General features: G+C 37.5%; 1 protein-coding gene across 3 annotated transcripts in view; it reads left to right on the forward strand.

The window, feature by feature from the left end:
• CNTNAP5 (contactin associated protein family member 5) overlaps positions 1–15,681 on the forward strand; it is a 307,043-nt gene that overhangs the window by 100,778 nt on the left and 190,584 nt on the right. For all 3 annotated transcript variants that reach the window (XR_010474008.1, XR_002408012.2, XM_021280776.2), the window contains exon 4: positions 2,308–2,501. Coding sequence is in view for 1 of the 3 variants with exons in the window: in XM_021280776.2 (XP_021136451.1) it covers positions 2,308–2,501 (194 nt within the window). In the remaining 2 variants the exon portion in view is untranslated. The remainder of the gene's footprint in view (positions 1–2,307; positions 2,502–15,681) is intronic.

Below are 15,681 nucleotides of genomic sequence, written 5' to 3' on the forward strand. Positions count from 1 at the left end.
TGAAGGGAACAACAATGTGCCACAGACCTTCCAGAAGTTTTGAACTGAATTTGTATGTCCTGCCAGTTCCTGGAATAAAACTGTTGTTGTGTTCAGGGTCTACTTCAGGTATTGCATATTACAAGTCAAAGGAAGGTTTCCTTTGGCTCCCGTGTACATTAGTCACTATTCCATGCAGGTGAAACATGCTGCTTGTTGTCTTTGAACACAGGTATATAGTTTGTATCTTGAAAGCCAGACAGAAATATTCTTTACATGGCATTTAAAATTTGAAAAGAAAAAAGGTGAGGGGGAGGGAGAAGAAACATTTTTAGGATTTTTAACAGGAAGTGCTTTAGTCTAATATAAGCTACATATGGGTATGGAGTTAAAAGAGAAATATGAAGTTGTCAGACAAGAACTGAGTGATGAAGTTCCTAATATTCTCATTAGATTTTTCATGACATGCTCATAGGGGAGAACATTCGATTTCAGGCAGGTAAAATAATTACAATGACGAAGACTTCTATTGTGATTGAAAAATATAAAATGGCATTAGCTAGCAGTATATATTAGTTTGTTTACAAACTGTTTTCCCCCGGAGAGTTCTGGTAGAGAAGTGAAGACTGATTCATCTAGGGGAGATGGGCTGATACTTAATCCTGAACATAGAATAAACACACTTCTGTTTCAGGGATTGGGATTAAATCCCATCTTAATGAACTATAAATAATAATGAAAATTGTAATGCCTATTTTTAGACAAAGGAATTTCACTTCTGAGTCATAAAATATGATGTGGTCCAGGAAAATCAAGAAAATTTTTAAGGGGCAAAGTTATTGAAATTGAGTTCTTTGACATAAACCACATTTATTGATCTTTCAATTCAGTTCACTTCAATAAACTCTTCATGAAGCAGCTTTGAGAGAGATCAGTTAATAAAATTAAAATATTAAGGTAAATCCAGCTATTTGTAACCAAAGTTTAGTGATTTTTTTTTCTTTGGAAATGCATGTTTGGAATTATTCTTGTAGTTTTAATGAGGAATTTTTAATGCTTTACTCTCAACTCTGTATTTCCTCCTTTCCTTCCCAATGTGATTGTGTTCACTGTAATCACACAGAAGTGCTTCTGTAAACGTCACTGATAATGGCAAAACAAACAAGATGATGAGTTGCAGAAACAGTGACAGCCTGAAAATTCACTGCTTTGGATACTTTGTCAATGGTTTATGTGTTTGTTTTTTTTTCTTCATGGCTGCATTTTTCGTTTGTTGGTAAGGCTGAAGTGAATGCTTGGGTGTATTTGGAGAATGTGTGTAAGTAGAAAGAAGTTAAAAGAAAATAAACATAGCCTGTAATTCAAGTGTGTAAATGAAAACGAGGTAATGTAAAATAATTTATCCCAGTCTGGAAGAATTTGCTTTTTAACCATACGCTCACATTTATTGTAGAGTAAAGCGGTGGAAGTCAAGCAGTGGTTGCACTTCTATGTTTCATTGGCCTGGTGTTACCACGAGCCTGTTTAACCTCTAAAAGGATTCAAGGGACAATAAATATCTTTACTTTTAAAGGACAAAACTCTAGTTACAACCTATCAGCTTCCGTGTGATCGTGACTTCTGAACTCTCCATTCTTGAATGGACAAGTGAATCCTGGAAGTGTATAATTTGCAACTAGATTTTTTTTATTATGAAAATCTCATTTGTTCTTTTGTTTAAGATTAAAAACATGTTCACTTAAGAAGCATCTTGTGTAAAGAAGAGACTACTTTCCAGGGTGAAGGCAGTTCTTTTACTTGTTCAATTAAACGGTCTCTTGCTTTACAACATACTATTTGAAGAGTATTTACAACCTGTAATTAAACTGTTCTTTCAAATGCTTAATAGGGCGCAAATCAAGATAACTAGCGTTTTTGCATGTCTTTCAAAACATAACAAAAAAAAAAAAAAGAAAATGTCAAAGCAAATTAGAGGTTAGAAATGAGCTTTCTCAGATTTGCACAAGGCTGAGAGGAGGGGATAGATAAAAATATATTTTTTTTTTTTTTTTGGTGACTGAGGATGTACCAACCTCACTGACATTTATCCATCTAACAAATGCTAGATTTCCTTAAAATTTCTTAGAAATTCAAAATTCCTTATGAACTTTAGGCTACCTAAAAACCTTACGGAAGCACATACCATGTAGCATGTTTCTGAATACAAAATATGAACAATCATCTGTATGTTGAAGAAGAAGTAGACTGCTTTGTGAAGACCTGAAATAATAACTTAGTTCTTTTTTAAGTATAAATTTGTTATTATTTACTTTATCCAATCTCTTCTAGGAGCTGGTGGCTGGTCCCCATTGGACTCAAATGAGCAGCAGTGGCTGCAGGTTGATCTGGGAGACCGAGTGGAGATTGTCGCAGTCGCTACCCAGGGCAGGTATGGGAGCTCAGACTGGGTGACCAGCTACACGCTGATGTTCAGCGATACCGGCCGCAACTGGAGACAGTACAGACAAGATGACACGGTCTGGGTAGGTCTGAATTGCAGATGCCTTTGGCCCCAGATCTTTCTGGTTTGGGATCATTTTGGTATTTGGAGAAATGGCTTCATTTTCAGATTGGAAGAGTACTGTTGTGGTGAGAGGGCAGACCTAAGTGACTGTACAGGGTGTTCTGATCTAAATGGGTTATGTCACTGTCTGTGTAATACAAGATTAGGCCCTCAGGACTATATTGTTTTTTGGACTATGAGGATGCTTGGGGCACTCAAAATGACCTGCACACTTCTGTGCCAGGTTGGCTTTGATTCAGGCACACCAGGGTAAATGGGGCTAATCACCTACATACTTCCTCCAGAAAACACAGAAATTAGCTCTGCGTGTTATCCATGCTTGCTGGCCAGGACAACAAAGCTCATGCTGGGGAAGGTGGGTGGTTAATTGCTTCTGGGCTGAAGAAGGCTGGAGCTGCAGCATGAGGTGTGGGGTGATTTAGCAGATACACTAAAAGTGCTCAAGGTTTTTCCTAAAATTTTAATGCAGACTCGATACTTGCTGTGTCATAAGTTCAAAGTGTGGCAATGCCAGGTGCTGTGGGCAGGATTATACATGGTAGCATGCCACTTTAGGGGTGGATGGAGACGTTTTAAAGTCTTCCTTTCATATGGCAAATGTGAATTGTTAGTGAATTGTTAACAAGCAGTAGCACCCTCTCTGTTCAATATTCTCTAGTTTGGAGGATCGATAGCCCTGGTAGCACGACAGTATGTGGTGGTAAATGAAACATAATCTTTATGAAAATAGAAGGGAATGTTTTAAGGGTGACCTAGCAGACACCTAGGTTAAATTCTGTATTGAAAAAAGAGATTTTGCTTCCAGAGCATAATGACTACAAATGAGGGGAGTTGTGGTGAAGCAAGAAGAGGGGGAGAAGGGCTGCTTAATTTTTTTCCTGAGCATGTTGCAAGCAGTGGGGATGCATATACAGGGAAGTTAACTCCTGTGGTTTTAAGATCCGTTGTTAACTGCCACTGTCTTTGTTTTACTGTGGTTTGATTTAGGGAAAGCTAATGAAATTCTTCTTCCTTTAGAAAGGCAACTTTGGCCCAAAGATGGTCATAAAGCTGTCAAGTGGGACTCTGATTCACTTGTCACTTATAAAGTTATATTAGTCTGTCTTTACTCCAGATATTTTATTTTATTTATTTTTTTTTTTTCTTTCCCCTCCCTTTTATGTTTAAAATGAGTGGAATTTCATTCTAGGCTGAACATAGTGATCGTTTAACCTGGCTCTCGACTTCTACCCTTGGGACTCAGAAATCCAGAACTGAGATGTTTTTACAGATTTGGTGTAATTAAGTGCTTCCTTCCCTGGAAATATTATTGTGCCTTGTTCAAACTTTATATTAAGATAAATTAATTTTTAGTTACATATCTAACTTTTCGGTCCTTTCCTTTTAGGAAATCCATGTTGTGTTTTTTTTTTTTCCCTTTTGTAAATTTTTCTTCTTAAGGTGAATTTTGAAAAGACAACATGTATATTTTACTATAGCAAATCTTCATGCCCTAAGGATATAATTTTTTGAGTTTCTGATCTGGCATCTAACATTGTGCACAAGAATAAGAACAAGCCTAGCAGGTGTTTACCAGGGAATTAGGATTCATGAAGAACCTGGACTGTCATGCTTTACTAAGTGATCAGGCATGAAGGCGATTCAGAGCAGACCCTGACACAAGTTCTAAAGCTTCAGTAGATGTAGGAGCTTCCTCCCCAAGAGGTAATTTTTGTATGCTTTTCTAATGGAAACTGCCATAGGCTGCAAAGTATGGGTTTGTGTTTAATGTGTTTAATGAAGGAAAAATGAAGTAGAATTTGGATTAGGAAAAGATAACACTGGGGGAAGAATTTGGATATTTTTCCCCTCACATTAGTTTCTATAAGTCACACTACCTATGCAAGCCAGTCCAGAAGAACAATTTGCTCCACATCCCCAGGCAGAAGGCTTGAAGAGATTGTTAGGATGCATCGCCAAACTTTGCTGTTGGAAGTATCTGACAGTGAAAATCTGAAGTGGACTCATTTATGTTTCATTAGGCTCTGCAGTCCACCCAAACTGGCAAATCTCATTAACACATAGGAGCTTGTATGCCTGCCCATGGAATTAATGAAGATCAAGAATTCCTTCTGTACAATTTTTTATTCTAACTAAAGAGAAAGTTGATTCTTTTTTTTTTTTTTTTTTTTTTCCTGGCACTTTTGGATTTGTTGCACTGAATTAAATTAGATCTTGAGAGCCATTCAGAGCACAAATCAGAATGCCAAAGAGGCTTTCAGAAGCATGTATAGAATTATAATTTCAAATTTTGCAGTGTTTCTGTTTTATTGGCAGTAGTCTTTTCCTTAGGCTTTTTTTCTACCTAAGAAGAAAAACAGAAGTGTGCTGTTCAGCTGTATGTTGAAAGTTTCTCTATACAAGGCACGAAATGGAGAGAAGCACACCATGCTGCTTGTCCTAAACATCTGGGCTGTTCACTGGCTGTAAGGGGAGTTCTGCATTGCACATGTCTCAGGAAGAATTGTTGTCCTTGGCTTAAGGGAGTGCAGTGGAGTGGACCATTTCAGAGGGAAAAGAAACTGGCACCCTAGGGTAGCCTCCACTGTCACAATCTGTGACAGTGTACACTGTACCAATCTGTCACAAGATCGGTAATTTCAACCTTAGAAATCTGTATCCCTTTTTTTTACTGGGGAGTGGGAGTAAGGGGGGTAGGATGGTCTGTCAAATGAGGATTCAAGGTAGGAGTCTTCTATGCCAAAAGGTGGCAAGTTGCCAGGTTACCTCTCATCCACAGGGAGTGGAGGTATTACAATCTAGGTTTATTGTGGAAAATATACCTCTTATGGTTGAATGGGAAATGTGTCCTCGCCCCCCCAAACTCCCCCCCCCCCCCCCCCCCCCCCCCCGGCTTTGACTTGTAAGCTTTTAGCTTTTTTCCTATGTCTTTAGGATAGGGTTTTACTACTCTCTATGTCCCTCAGGACTTTGATCTTTTTAAATCTCCTTTTTAAATTTCTGTGTATAGCTAGAAGCCTACCTACTTTATTGCTTTTTCTTTCAGAAAGCTGTGCTGTTCCTAACTGAAGAGGTGGTCAACACTGACTCACAGCTCAGATGGGGCTGCAAAATCTAAATCATTACCTGGAGATCATTGGCTGGCATCTGCTGTATCAGTATAAAATATTGATATGCACTGGACCTGTCAGGTTCACTGATATATCTCCTACTTTAGTAAAACTAACTGGAAGTTTGTGCTTTGATTTATGGGTATCACTGAATGTCTTGAACCAGTTGTTCATTGATGACAACTTATCAGTCATTTACAGCTATTGAAAGGGGAGATTACATATCATTATAAGGGACCTAGGTAGTCTGGTGAATTTCTTTGTTTGTTTTCCAAAGGCAAGATAACTGTGTGCAGAACCATTTGACAGAATGATGATAAACTGAATTGCTGAAAAGAGGGGTGTAAGGAATGCCTGTGTTTCAAGTCAAGCATTTGATTTCAGGTAGAAATTTGAGGTTTCCAGCAAAGGAAAACAAAGTCTTAAAATTACTTCTCCAATATGTCTGTTAAACTAAAACTGGCAGAAATCCCCAATCTCTATTCAACCAAAGTCAGATTTGAACTGCAATTTCTCACAGCCTTTCCTTGCTGCCTGTCGTGGTCCATTGGACACATTTGGTGGAGACAGCAGGAGGGCAGTAGCTCCTTTCATAGTCCCTCAGTAAGTCTGCCCGGATGAAACTTTTCCTAGTCATGTCTTCACAAGTGTCTGCTCCGTATTGCAAGTGGTTCTCCTGAGGAGCTGTTTCCAGTTATCTAGGTACAGGTTTTGTCCATCTATCTGGCATGTGTCCGTCAGTGCATCAGAGACCTAGGTACATAAATTCTTTATGGGGCTGCTGATAAGATTTATGTTTGCACACCAATATATATGACATATCACTAGTAAAAATCCCTTTCTCTTTATAGAGATTATGGGGCTTATTATCCTCCTCTCATGGCATGTATACAGCTCCCATCAACTTCACCGTTAATGAGGACTGCATAGACAGATCACAAGGAGAATCGGAAAACCTCTTACATTTTCACTCAGCCTGTGTTTACGATGTTAGTAAATTCTGCAGCTGGTGTTGAAGGCAAGACAGATTAGCCATTTAAAACCAATTTTCCAAGCCCATTTGTATTTAAATAATCTTGTTACAAAAGGATGCTGTGGTTCAGAGCAAACTAGACTTATATTTTCAGTATGGATAAATCAGTTGTGTGTGGACATACTAGCTATTGATTGGGAGACATAAAACATAAATCTTATTACTTGTAACAAGTGAATGATTTTTCAGTGTTTTTAAGTGTTGAATAATTCAGAATTTACTTTACCTGCATACATACCACAGAGTGTGTGTTACTGGTACAAAAGTGTGGGCTGTGATACAATGCTATTTCATTTTAGACAGCAAATTCTATGCTATCTGTACTAGAAAAATACTTTACAAAGCTGAAAAATACACTTATGCAGGAAGACACAAAGGAAAGGGGAGGGAGCAGGTATAGATATACGCAGCAAAAGGAGAAAAAAAAGTGTTTTTTAGGCAAAGTTTTGAAAGGAGAAGGGGAAGTTGTGGAAATGGAGATAAAAGGAAGACTGATCTGGCAGTGGCAGAGAAAGGTCTTACATTAGAACAATAAATATGTGAAGAAAGGCAATGAAGGGGAAAAATGACATAAACAGCAAGGAGACACTTCATAATTGCAAACACATGAACATAGTTTCACAAGTTAAGTTTGGAGCTGACTGTTACTTGGTGAAGCTTCTTGCACATCTGCTGTCAACTGCATACGGAAGGCAGAAGATAATTTCACATGGAAGGGGGACTGTGAGCCCTAACCCCAAAGCTGGATCACATGATAGGAAGCACATCTCTGGTGTTGGACCATGACATCTGGGTCACGCAAGGTACAGAGCAGAGTTGGCCCCACGGACAAGTTGTGCCACTATGTCAGTGTCACTTTGTGCAGGTGTCAGGGTGCTGTGTGAGGGCTGGAGAGGTGACAGGAGGCTAAGTATGCATGAGGAATACACAATTCTCAGGGAAGTAGGAAAAGTATTTAATAGAGGTGATAAAGATCACTTGCATCCTCTTTCCTCAGGAAAATTCTTGTTTGCATGTGTGAGCTTTGCTGAACCAGAAGTTTTTCTAATGAAATCTAGAGGAGGGTCACTCTTAATTGGCTTATAAATCTATAGGAGTGCTGTAAACTTTCCCATTTCCACTCTAGCTGGATAATGATTGTGGAACAGTTTTGGTGAGTTAATTATAGTGAACATAGTTAGAATATTAATCTTCTTGTCAGATTTATAGTTGTGCTAATTTATTCTAAAGCATCTTTTAGCTCATATTCCTAATGCCCTCCAAGCAAGGCCAGAGCAAAATTCCACCTGTAGCGATAAGAACTCCTGCATTGTTTGTGTGGATTAGAGAATGAGTTTCTGCTTGTCTTGTTACAATGCTTCCCACTGTACTAGTATTCAGATCTATTTAATCTTCTTTGTGCACAGTAATTATTGCCAGGCAAATAGGTGTTAAACAGTAAGTATCTATGGATTATTTTTTCCTATCAGCTTTGCTCTGAAAAAAAAAAAAAAAAAAAAAAGCCAATTGCTACTTTCTAGTAGGAGTGAAGGAACCTATTGAGTCTTGCTGCAGGGAAACAAGGTTTTTCAGGTGGTTTTATTGCTTTTCCTGTAAAAGCTATATTATTACAGGTTTTGAAGAGGTAACCATTACCCATTTGTAGTATTTAAGACTGTTCTGATTTAAGACTGCCTGATTCCAAGATGTTGTTTAGGTTCTAATAATTTGCTTCTAATTCTGGTTTAGCTTACTGAGCTGGCTGTGAACCTGAGTGTGTTCTCAGGAAATCTGTCTTTCTTTATGTGGCCAGGGCAGCTGTCCCACGGGGAGGACAATTCAAAGTCGCCGTATATCTGTTTTTGTTAAGTGCAGTTCGTATGGATTTATGCCTGAATAAAATGGATGTACTTGGATTGCAAATTACCCTTTAGTGTTGAGATACTTGAGTTAGCCTTAAGCTAACTGAATTTTGTATAAATTCTTTGACCTTACAATGTGGTTTTATAGTTGGTTAACTGTAAAGTGATATTAAGGTAGAGTCCAGAGAATTTAATGTTGACATTAACATGATATCCATCACTAATATCTTCAGTAATTCTCCATGCCTGGTATTTGGCAGCAATTCACCCTGACCCAGGAAACTGGGAAGAAACATGGTTATCTGCAGTCTGTGCCATAGTCATTGACCTCTTAGTTTTATTCCTTTGCACATTGTCTGAAATTTAACTTTTGTGTAGTTGCACAGGAAGGCTGTGAAATGTTCTTTGATTTCTCATTCCTACATCCCAGATGTAGGAGATCTTGTACCATCTTATCTCTCTAATGCTTCATGTCACCTATGGAGGTTAAAGGGTATAACTCTGTACTTAATGGACTGAAGTGCAGAGTGGTTGGCATGGTTCTGTTTCGTGAAGTTTGTCCCTAAAACATAACGTCTTCCAACTATCTCCAGCAGATTTGTCTGCTACAGCCAGAACGTTATTGCTTTCCCTTCCAGGCATCTACTAAGAGAGTAAATGTTAGTGGCTGAATGCTAAGATGGCTGATGTGGAAAACAGTGGACATTTTCTCTCAGATAGAGGATTTTAGCCAGAAACTCCTTTATATCAGTATCATCTTTCATTATTCTTGTTTGTAAATCGTGTTCTATGGTATGTGAAGATATAAATAGGTGCCTTTACAAATTATAAATAAATATGGAACAAATAGGGCTTTAATCTATTTGTGGTTTCACCTCTGGTGAGCAAATGATCATTTGCAAATGGACTAAAATGAGAAAGCGGTGTAGAGCAAAGAACAAATGTTAAAGCTGTTTTGCTAAAGGAAAAATGCATCATTAATTTGTTCGTAGCAAACAATTTACTAAGATTAGCAAAATAAAAATGTCTCAGGGATAAGCACTAAAGCTGATCCACCCACAACTGAAAACCATTCTGAAACAATAATAGTTAGATTGACTGTGGTGCTGAAGAGGGAAGTTTCCTGACTCCTGAATTTGCTTCCACATCTACAGATACTGAAACAAGAAAGAGTCTTTACAGAATGCAATATGCAAATATTTTTCTTCCACAGTTTTCTAGTGAAGCCTGTACTAATTTCCATAGTCCTTCTGGGTCATATTAATCAGGATTGAGTGGCTTCTGGGGTTGGTAATGAGATCTGGAGTTTTTATCATCTTAAAAAGCCTGTTCAAATTGAATGATTCTAACATAAACAGCTCATTTGTATTTTGTGCTGCCGAGCATCCTGGTAGCAGCCAGATCAATGGCTAAATGCACAAGAAGAAACATGCAATATCCTTGGGACTTGTTTGTGCAGGGTCCTTACTAGAAGATGATGGGGAGCTTTTGAGGCATTTGCTCATGCAGTATGTGGGGACAAGAATGTTGCTTTCCATGCAAGAGACGGAACCTGACACGCTAATGTGATGTTCACAGATTTCAACTTTATTGTCCAACTGAGTTAGCTTTATACCAGAAGCTGCCCTGTCCATGTGCCTTGCAACAATATGATTGGTTACAGCACATGCTATACAATAACGTGATTAGCTGCATGCACTGTCCACACACTCTGCACACGCGTGTTGGCGATTGCTCATTGGCTGGTACCTTCTTATAGGATTCCTTTTGTCTCTTTTTTTCTCTGGCTTCACCTTCTAGCCAGGCTGGCGACAACCCCATCCCCCCACGATGAGCCCTGTCACTACACAGGAAGATCAAAACAAAAACCAAACCAAACCAACAACAAAAACTGGAACAACTGAGAATGGCTCTAGTTGACTTAACATCCAATTCTTTTGTTGAACTGGCTTAAAAAGACTACTATCACATAAGATAAAATAAGACAGGGTGTTCTGCTTCTGAAGAGTGTGTTGCTTCTATGAATCCATTATTGGATTAGATAAATCCAAATAAATAACTAGATTATCAGATCTGCTGGTTTGACTTGGAGTACTCAGGTCTTCAGTAACTGTTGTAAAGCTGTACTTATTTTTCCCTGAGCCCTTTCTAAATTTTGGATTATTCCTGTAGTGAGAGTTTAATGAACAGAGAAGTAGAAACCTGTTATTTGTGGCTAGTGGAAATGGCATATAAGAAAAAGAGGTAAGACATAAACCACTGCAAACCAGCCTAGAATTGGGATTTTATTAAGGTATTAAACACTGAAGCTAAGCAAAGGAGTGTGATGTTATATAGACACCAGATTTAGTGATAAGGCATTGAAAAAGGCTGCTTAGGGAAGTGGTGGAGTCACCATCCCTGGATACATTCAAAAGGCATGCAGACATGGTTCTCAAGGACATGGTTTAGTGTTAGTGTTAGGTTATGGTTGGACTCGATGATCCTGAGGATCTCTTCCAAATGAAATTATTTTATGATGTGCTAGTAAAGTGGTGAGCACCTTGGAAAGAGAAGAGAAGAAAGGAGAGAATTACCCTGATACCTGAAATAGAGATGAGGAGACAGAGGAGGAGAGAGACAGACAAAACCATAGTTAATGACCAGATTGTCAATACCCAAGATAGAAATAAGGACCATGTTCATTACATCTTCAGTCAGCATCAGCAGAAACCAGCGTTCTCTTATTTCAGCTCATCCTCTTCTTGTCTCCTTGGTTAGCAGATTTGTATCTGCAAAGAGGCTCCTACGAACAACTTTCGAGATATTTTCTTGAAAAAGGTTGTGTTCACAAAAGTTTTCTTCAACATTGAAATTGGATCTTTTCACAGTGACAACACAGGAGTGGGGAGATGGAAAATCAAGTATTGCACAATGGGCTGGATGATTTAAAGCAAGGACCCCGGTGTATTAAAACTTTAATTTTCTTAGTCTTTTTGTTAAAGATCACACATTTTGTGAATCTCTTCAGTTATGTGGGTATTTTGCTGCATTTCTCCTTTATGGTCTGATTTGGAGCCTATTTTTGTCACTGGGCTCCTTCATCTTCAGGGATCCCAGAACTGTAAGTATAAAGAAATGTACTGGCTAAAAGTCTACCCCACAATTCTTCCTTGGATTAACATTTTCTCACTTCATGTACTGAACTGATGTACAAAATAGAAACTGATGTCACTACTTAAATTAGGTGACTTTGTTATATAGTGATAAAAAAATAAAATACTACAGACATCCACCCAATTACAATTGTCTGATAAGTAGTATTTTCTTGCCTTTTTTACTAAACCAGAAATGTAGTGACATCATCTTTAGTATTAGAATTATGTTCTCTGTAGATTTCCCTCCTTCCCAACCCACCAGTAATTTCAGCATAATATGGAGGGCTTTTTTTTAACCTTTAGATTTTTTTATTTTCTTTTTTTCATTCTCATTAAGAAGTTTTATCAGATTTTTTAAAATTTATTTTATCTTCCGGTGCTTTGAATATTTCAAGTCTGGAAATATTTTTTTTTTTTTTAATTCCTAATATAGAAAAAAGTATAAATATTTGGTATATTTTATTAGACACATTGCCTAATTTAAAAAGGGAGATTACTGGTATTTTTAAAAATGAATACAAGTGTTATTCATTGTATGGAAGACCTATCTTAACACATTGCCCTTTGAAATGTGTGGTGTATATTTTATGTTCTTTCAGTGGCTTCCAAGCTTTATTGTATGAAAATTTTAAAAAACAGTTATATCATTATTAATCTTGAAGATCATTATACCAGTTGTACTTTTGATTCTCAAAGCTGTTTCTCAAGGATATGGGGAAGGATAGAAATCCTCAGAAGATCCCTTGAGGTACAGAAAAAGGAAGAACAAAAATTGGTATCTGTGAAATGAATTAACCTGTCCATGTTCCTTTGAAATTCAACTTAACAGTGAAACTTTTAATACGCGTCTGTCACTTTTGGGGAGCTGCATACACCTGTTCTGCAGGACTCAGCTTCTGTTTGTGGAGTTAATAATCAAAGATAAAATAACATGTGAGCAAACCAAGATAGAGAGTAAATCCTGAAGTAGTATTACCCAAAGAACTTTCAGCCTTCAGGGAATTTGGTATTCATGAGCTTGGGGTAGAAATGCAGTCTTGGAAACAGGATAAAAGGTTCCATATATATAGCTTTACAGTTTGAAGAGATGAGATTTGACTCAAATAAAAACTAGTCAAGCTGTTGTACTCAGGGAACGTTTAATGTGAATCTCTGATTTTTATTTTAAATATGCAGACTCCCATACCAATGACAAGAATGGACAAATCTCTTGCTTTCCTGAGATGAGGTTTGGTAGACTTTAGAGCATATATATATATAGAAAGACTGATTGCCTTGGAGTATTTCATGTTTAGCTTCAGCTCTCAAAAATAATGATTTCATTTACAGTAGCTTCCATTTGGAAATTAGAGCTATCAGTTTAAAATACTTGTCATGATTGTCTCAGGAGGGTCCTATGTCTTGATAGAAAGCCAAGGAAGCATCTAAACTTGTGCCGGTTAATTTAGAAAGCTGATCCAAAAGAACTACACCTTCTGCTTGGGATTTGTTTTGAAGACTAACGCAATTCTGGCAATGCCTGGTGATTATAGATAATCTCATTCAATAAAATCCCCACAAATCTGAGAGCTGCAGTTCCTTTTGGTACTGGAATGACAGATACATTTTCAAATCTTTTATTTGGGTGCTATTGGGAGAGAATTGAGATTATTGAGATTGTGGGCCAGGAATTTTATAGCAGTATCAAAAGAAAAATGCAGTCTGAGTTTTCTAATTCTATTTTACAGTTTGAGGTCATTGGGAGACATCCTAAAGCTCTAAAATATGTCCTACATTCTCTGTGTCAGACCCAAACCTCTCTCTTCCTGGTATTTTATGGGCACAGATGCTCCAGCTGCATTACAGAGCTGGTTCAGAGTATGCCAGTCATAATACACGTGTGTCTTATTAATAAAATCTTTCCATTAGCAGTATCTATTAATGGTAATGCTTGCAAGTTGTGTATGCTCAGCAGATGCTTCTTGGTGTCTTCTTGCGTGGACTTCAGTTAAAAAAAAAAAAAAAAAAAACTAAATAGGAGAAGGAAAGAAAAAATATTGAAAAAATGCCTCCTGAAAAACCTTCCATGTTCTATTATTTAGTAAATAAATATAGTTGGTATCAGGTCGCCTGACAAGTTCTGAGATTCATCCTCTTGGAAGAAAATCTTTCAGATATTGCATTCTTAGATCAGCTGGTGCTTCAGGGAAAAGATTTTTCTCTCCAAGGAAAGAGGGTAGACTTCAGTATTTCCCAAAAAGCAGTCTCTGGGAAAAATAAATAAATAAATTAGAAATTAGAAAAATTTCCACCTCATGCCTTCAAAGTTGTATTACAATGAGATTGTTGTTCAAGCATCTGTTACTATGTTCATTACATGACTTTGCAATAGGTAGTTTTACTTGTTTTTGTGTCCCAGATGCATATATTCAGGCTTTTATGTGCAACCAATATTTAGTCCTTTATAAGCACTCTCTAATTTCTTTAAACCTTCTAATTTCAGGTTATTTCTCATTAGAAGATCACAACCACACAAACAAAACCATAAAGGATTTACACTGAAGAAGATTTGGAGCTAATGCACTGATATACGTAGCCCTTTCTTCCTTTTGTTTTCTCTGTAAGGAAGACCAAAACTTTCTTCTTTTTTGTGTTGAGAACAGCTCTGTGATGTCTAAGCACAGATCCTTTCCCAAGTTTGTCAGTCCTTTACGTCAGTGTAGACAGCTGAAGTGTGCAGCTGACTTCTGGAAAGAGCACATTGTGTTAACAAATTGCACCCAACAAACCATAACAACGTTCAGTCAGCCAAAGCAAAAGCTATCCCTGTAGAATGATTTCAAAAATTTCAAGTAGTTGTGATTTGTACAGCAGTCACGTAGTTCATGATTGACACATTTACAGGTAGCAACCTCTTGTTGCCAGTAAATCTCAAGATTAGGTACGATAGTAAGGAGAAAGCATTCAGATGTGTTCTCCTATCCTGTTGTCTGCAGAATCTGTGTGACTCTTAAAAATATGCACAAGGAAGGATAGTCACCCTTAGAGACACAGATTATTTGAAATCTGATGGCGATGGAGGTCATGTCTAGTAGCTTCTGGATGTGTTCCTGAATTTCCTTGTAGGAGAAGGGAATTTTGTGTACTGCAGGAACACAAAAGGCATGTTCACATCTTCTCTTTCTTATGCTGTTTTTCCCCTTTTTTCCTTCTTCCTCTCATTTTATTTTCTCCCTTAACAACTCATAGATTCCATTAGACTGGGATATCTTAGACACATTAGACATTAGATTGCTTTTGTTTTGATTGCTTTTCCAACTTTGGGTATATGTTATAGTGAAGAAGATAGCAAAGATTAAAATCTATATAGCCTTTAGTTTCCTATAGAATTCAGAGGGATGCTTAATTTCTCTGTAGAAGTTATCAAGAGGAAAAGGATCTAAAGAGAGTTATTAGGGTTTTGGAAGTTCTTAATATCTCCTTTTCAGCAGGGTCACTTTCTGTTACCTCCACATAAAGCAAGTAGTAACTGATTTTGAACAATGCTTTCTAAAATCTGTGGGGTTTTTCAGTTACAAGTAGCTACTCACCTGAATGAGGATTTTAGCCTGTGACCTGTCAAACATATGGACACTTGTACATTTACGTTTGCAGAATGAGACATGAAGTATAACAATTTAGAAATGAAGAAATCTGAAATGTCGATTCTGAATCTCTCTAACAAAATTTCCAGTGGTGCCAGGATTTCGTCCCATGCCTGTAATTAGGTACTGAACATATTTTAGAGTAGGTGCTATACAATTACATACTTTCTGAACTTGAAATTTACTTACTTAGTGTTTATCACTTACTGTGAAGTTTGTTTTCCTTTTCCCTTTTTTTTTTTTTTTCCCCCTTGGGAAACTGTTTCTCTGCCTGTTTGTTCTTCTTCAGGGGCTTTCTTTTTGCCTACATTTTGTGGCTGACTCAATTCGTTAGAAGCAACTGCATATCTGCAGTCTGATTTTGTTTGTTTGTTTGTTTTTAACAAGCTATAGTC

The sequence above is a fragment of the Columba livia genome, chromosome 7 (genome assembly GCF_036013475.1).
Source record: "Columba livia isolate bColLiv1 breed racing homer chromosome 7, bColLiv1.pat.W.v2, whole genome shotgun sequence".
NCBI lineage: Eukaryota > Metazoa > Chordata > Aves > Columbiformes > Columbidae > Columba > Columba livia.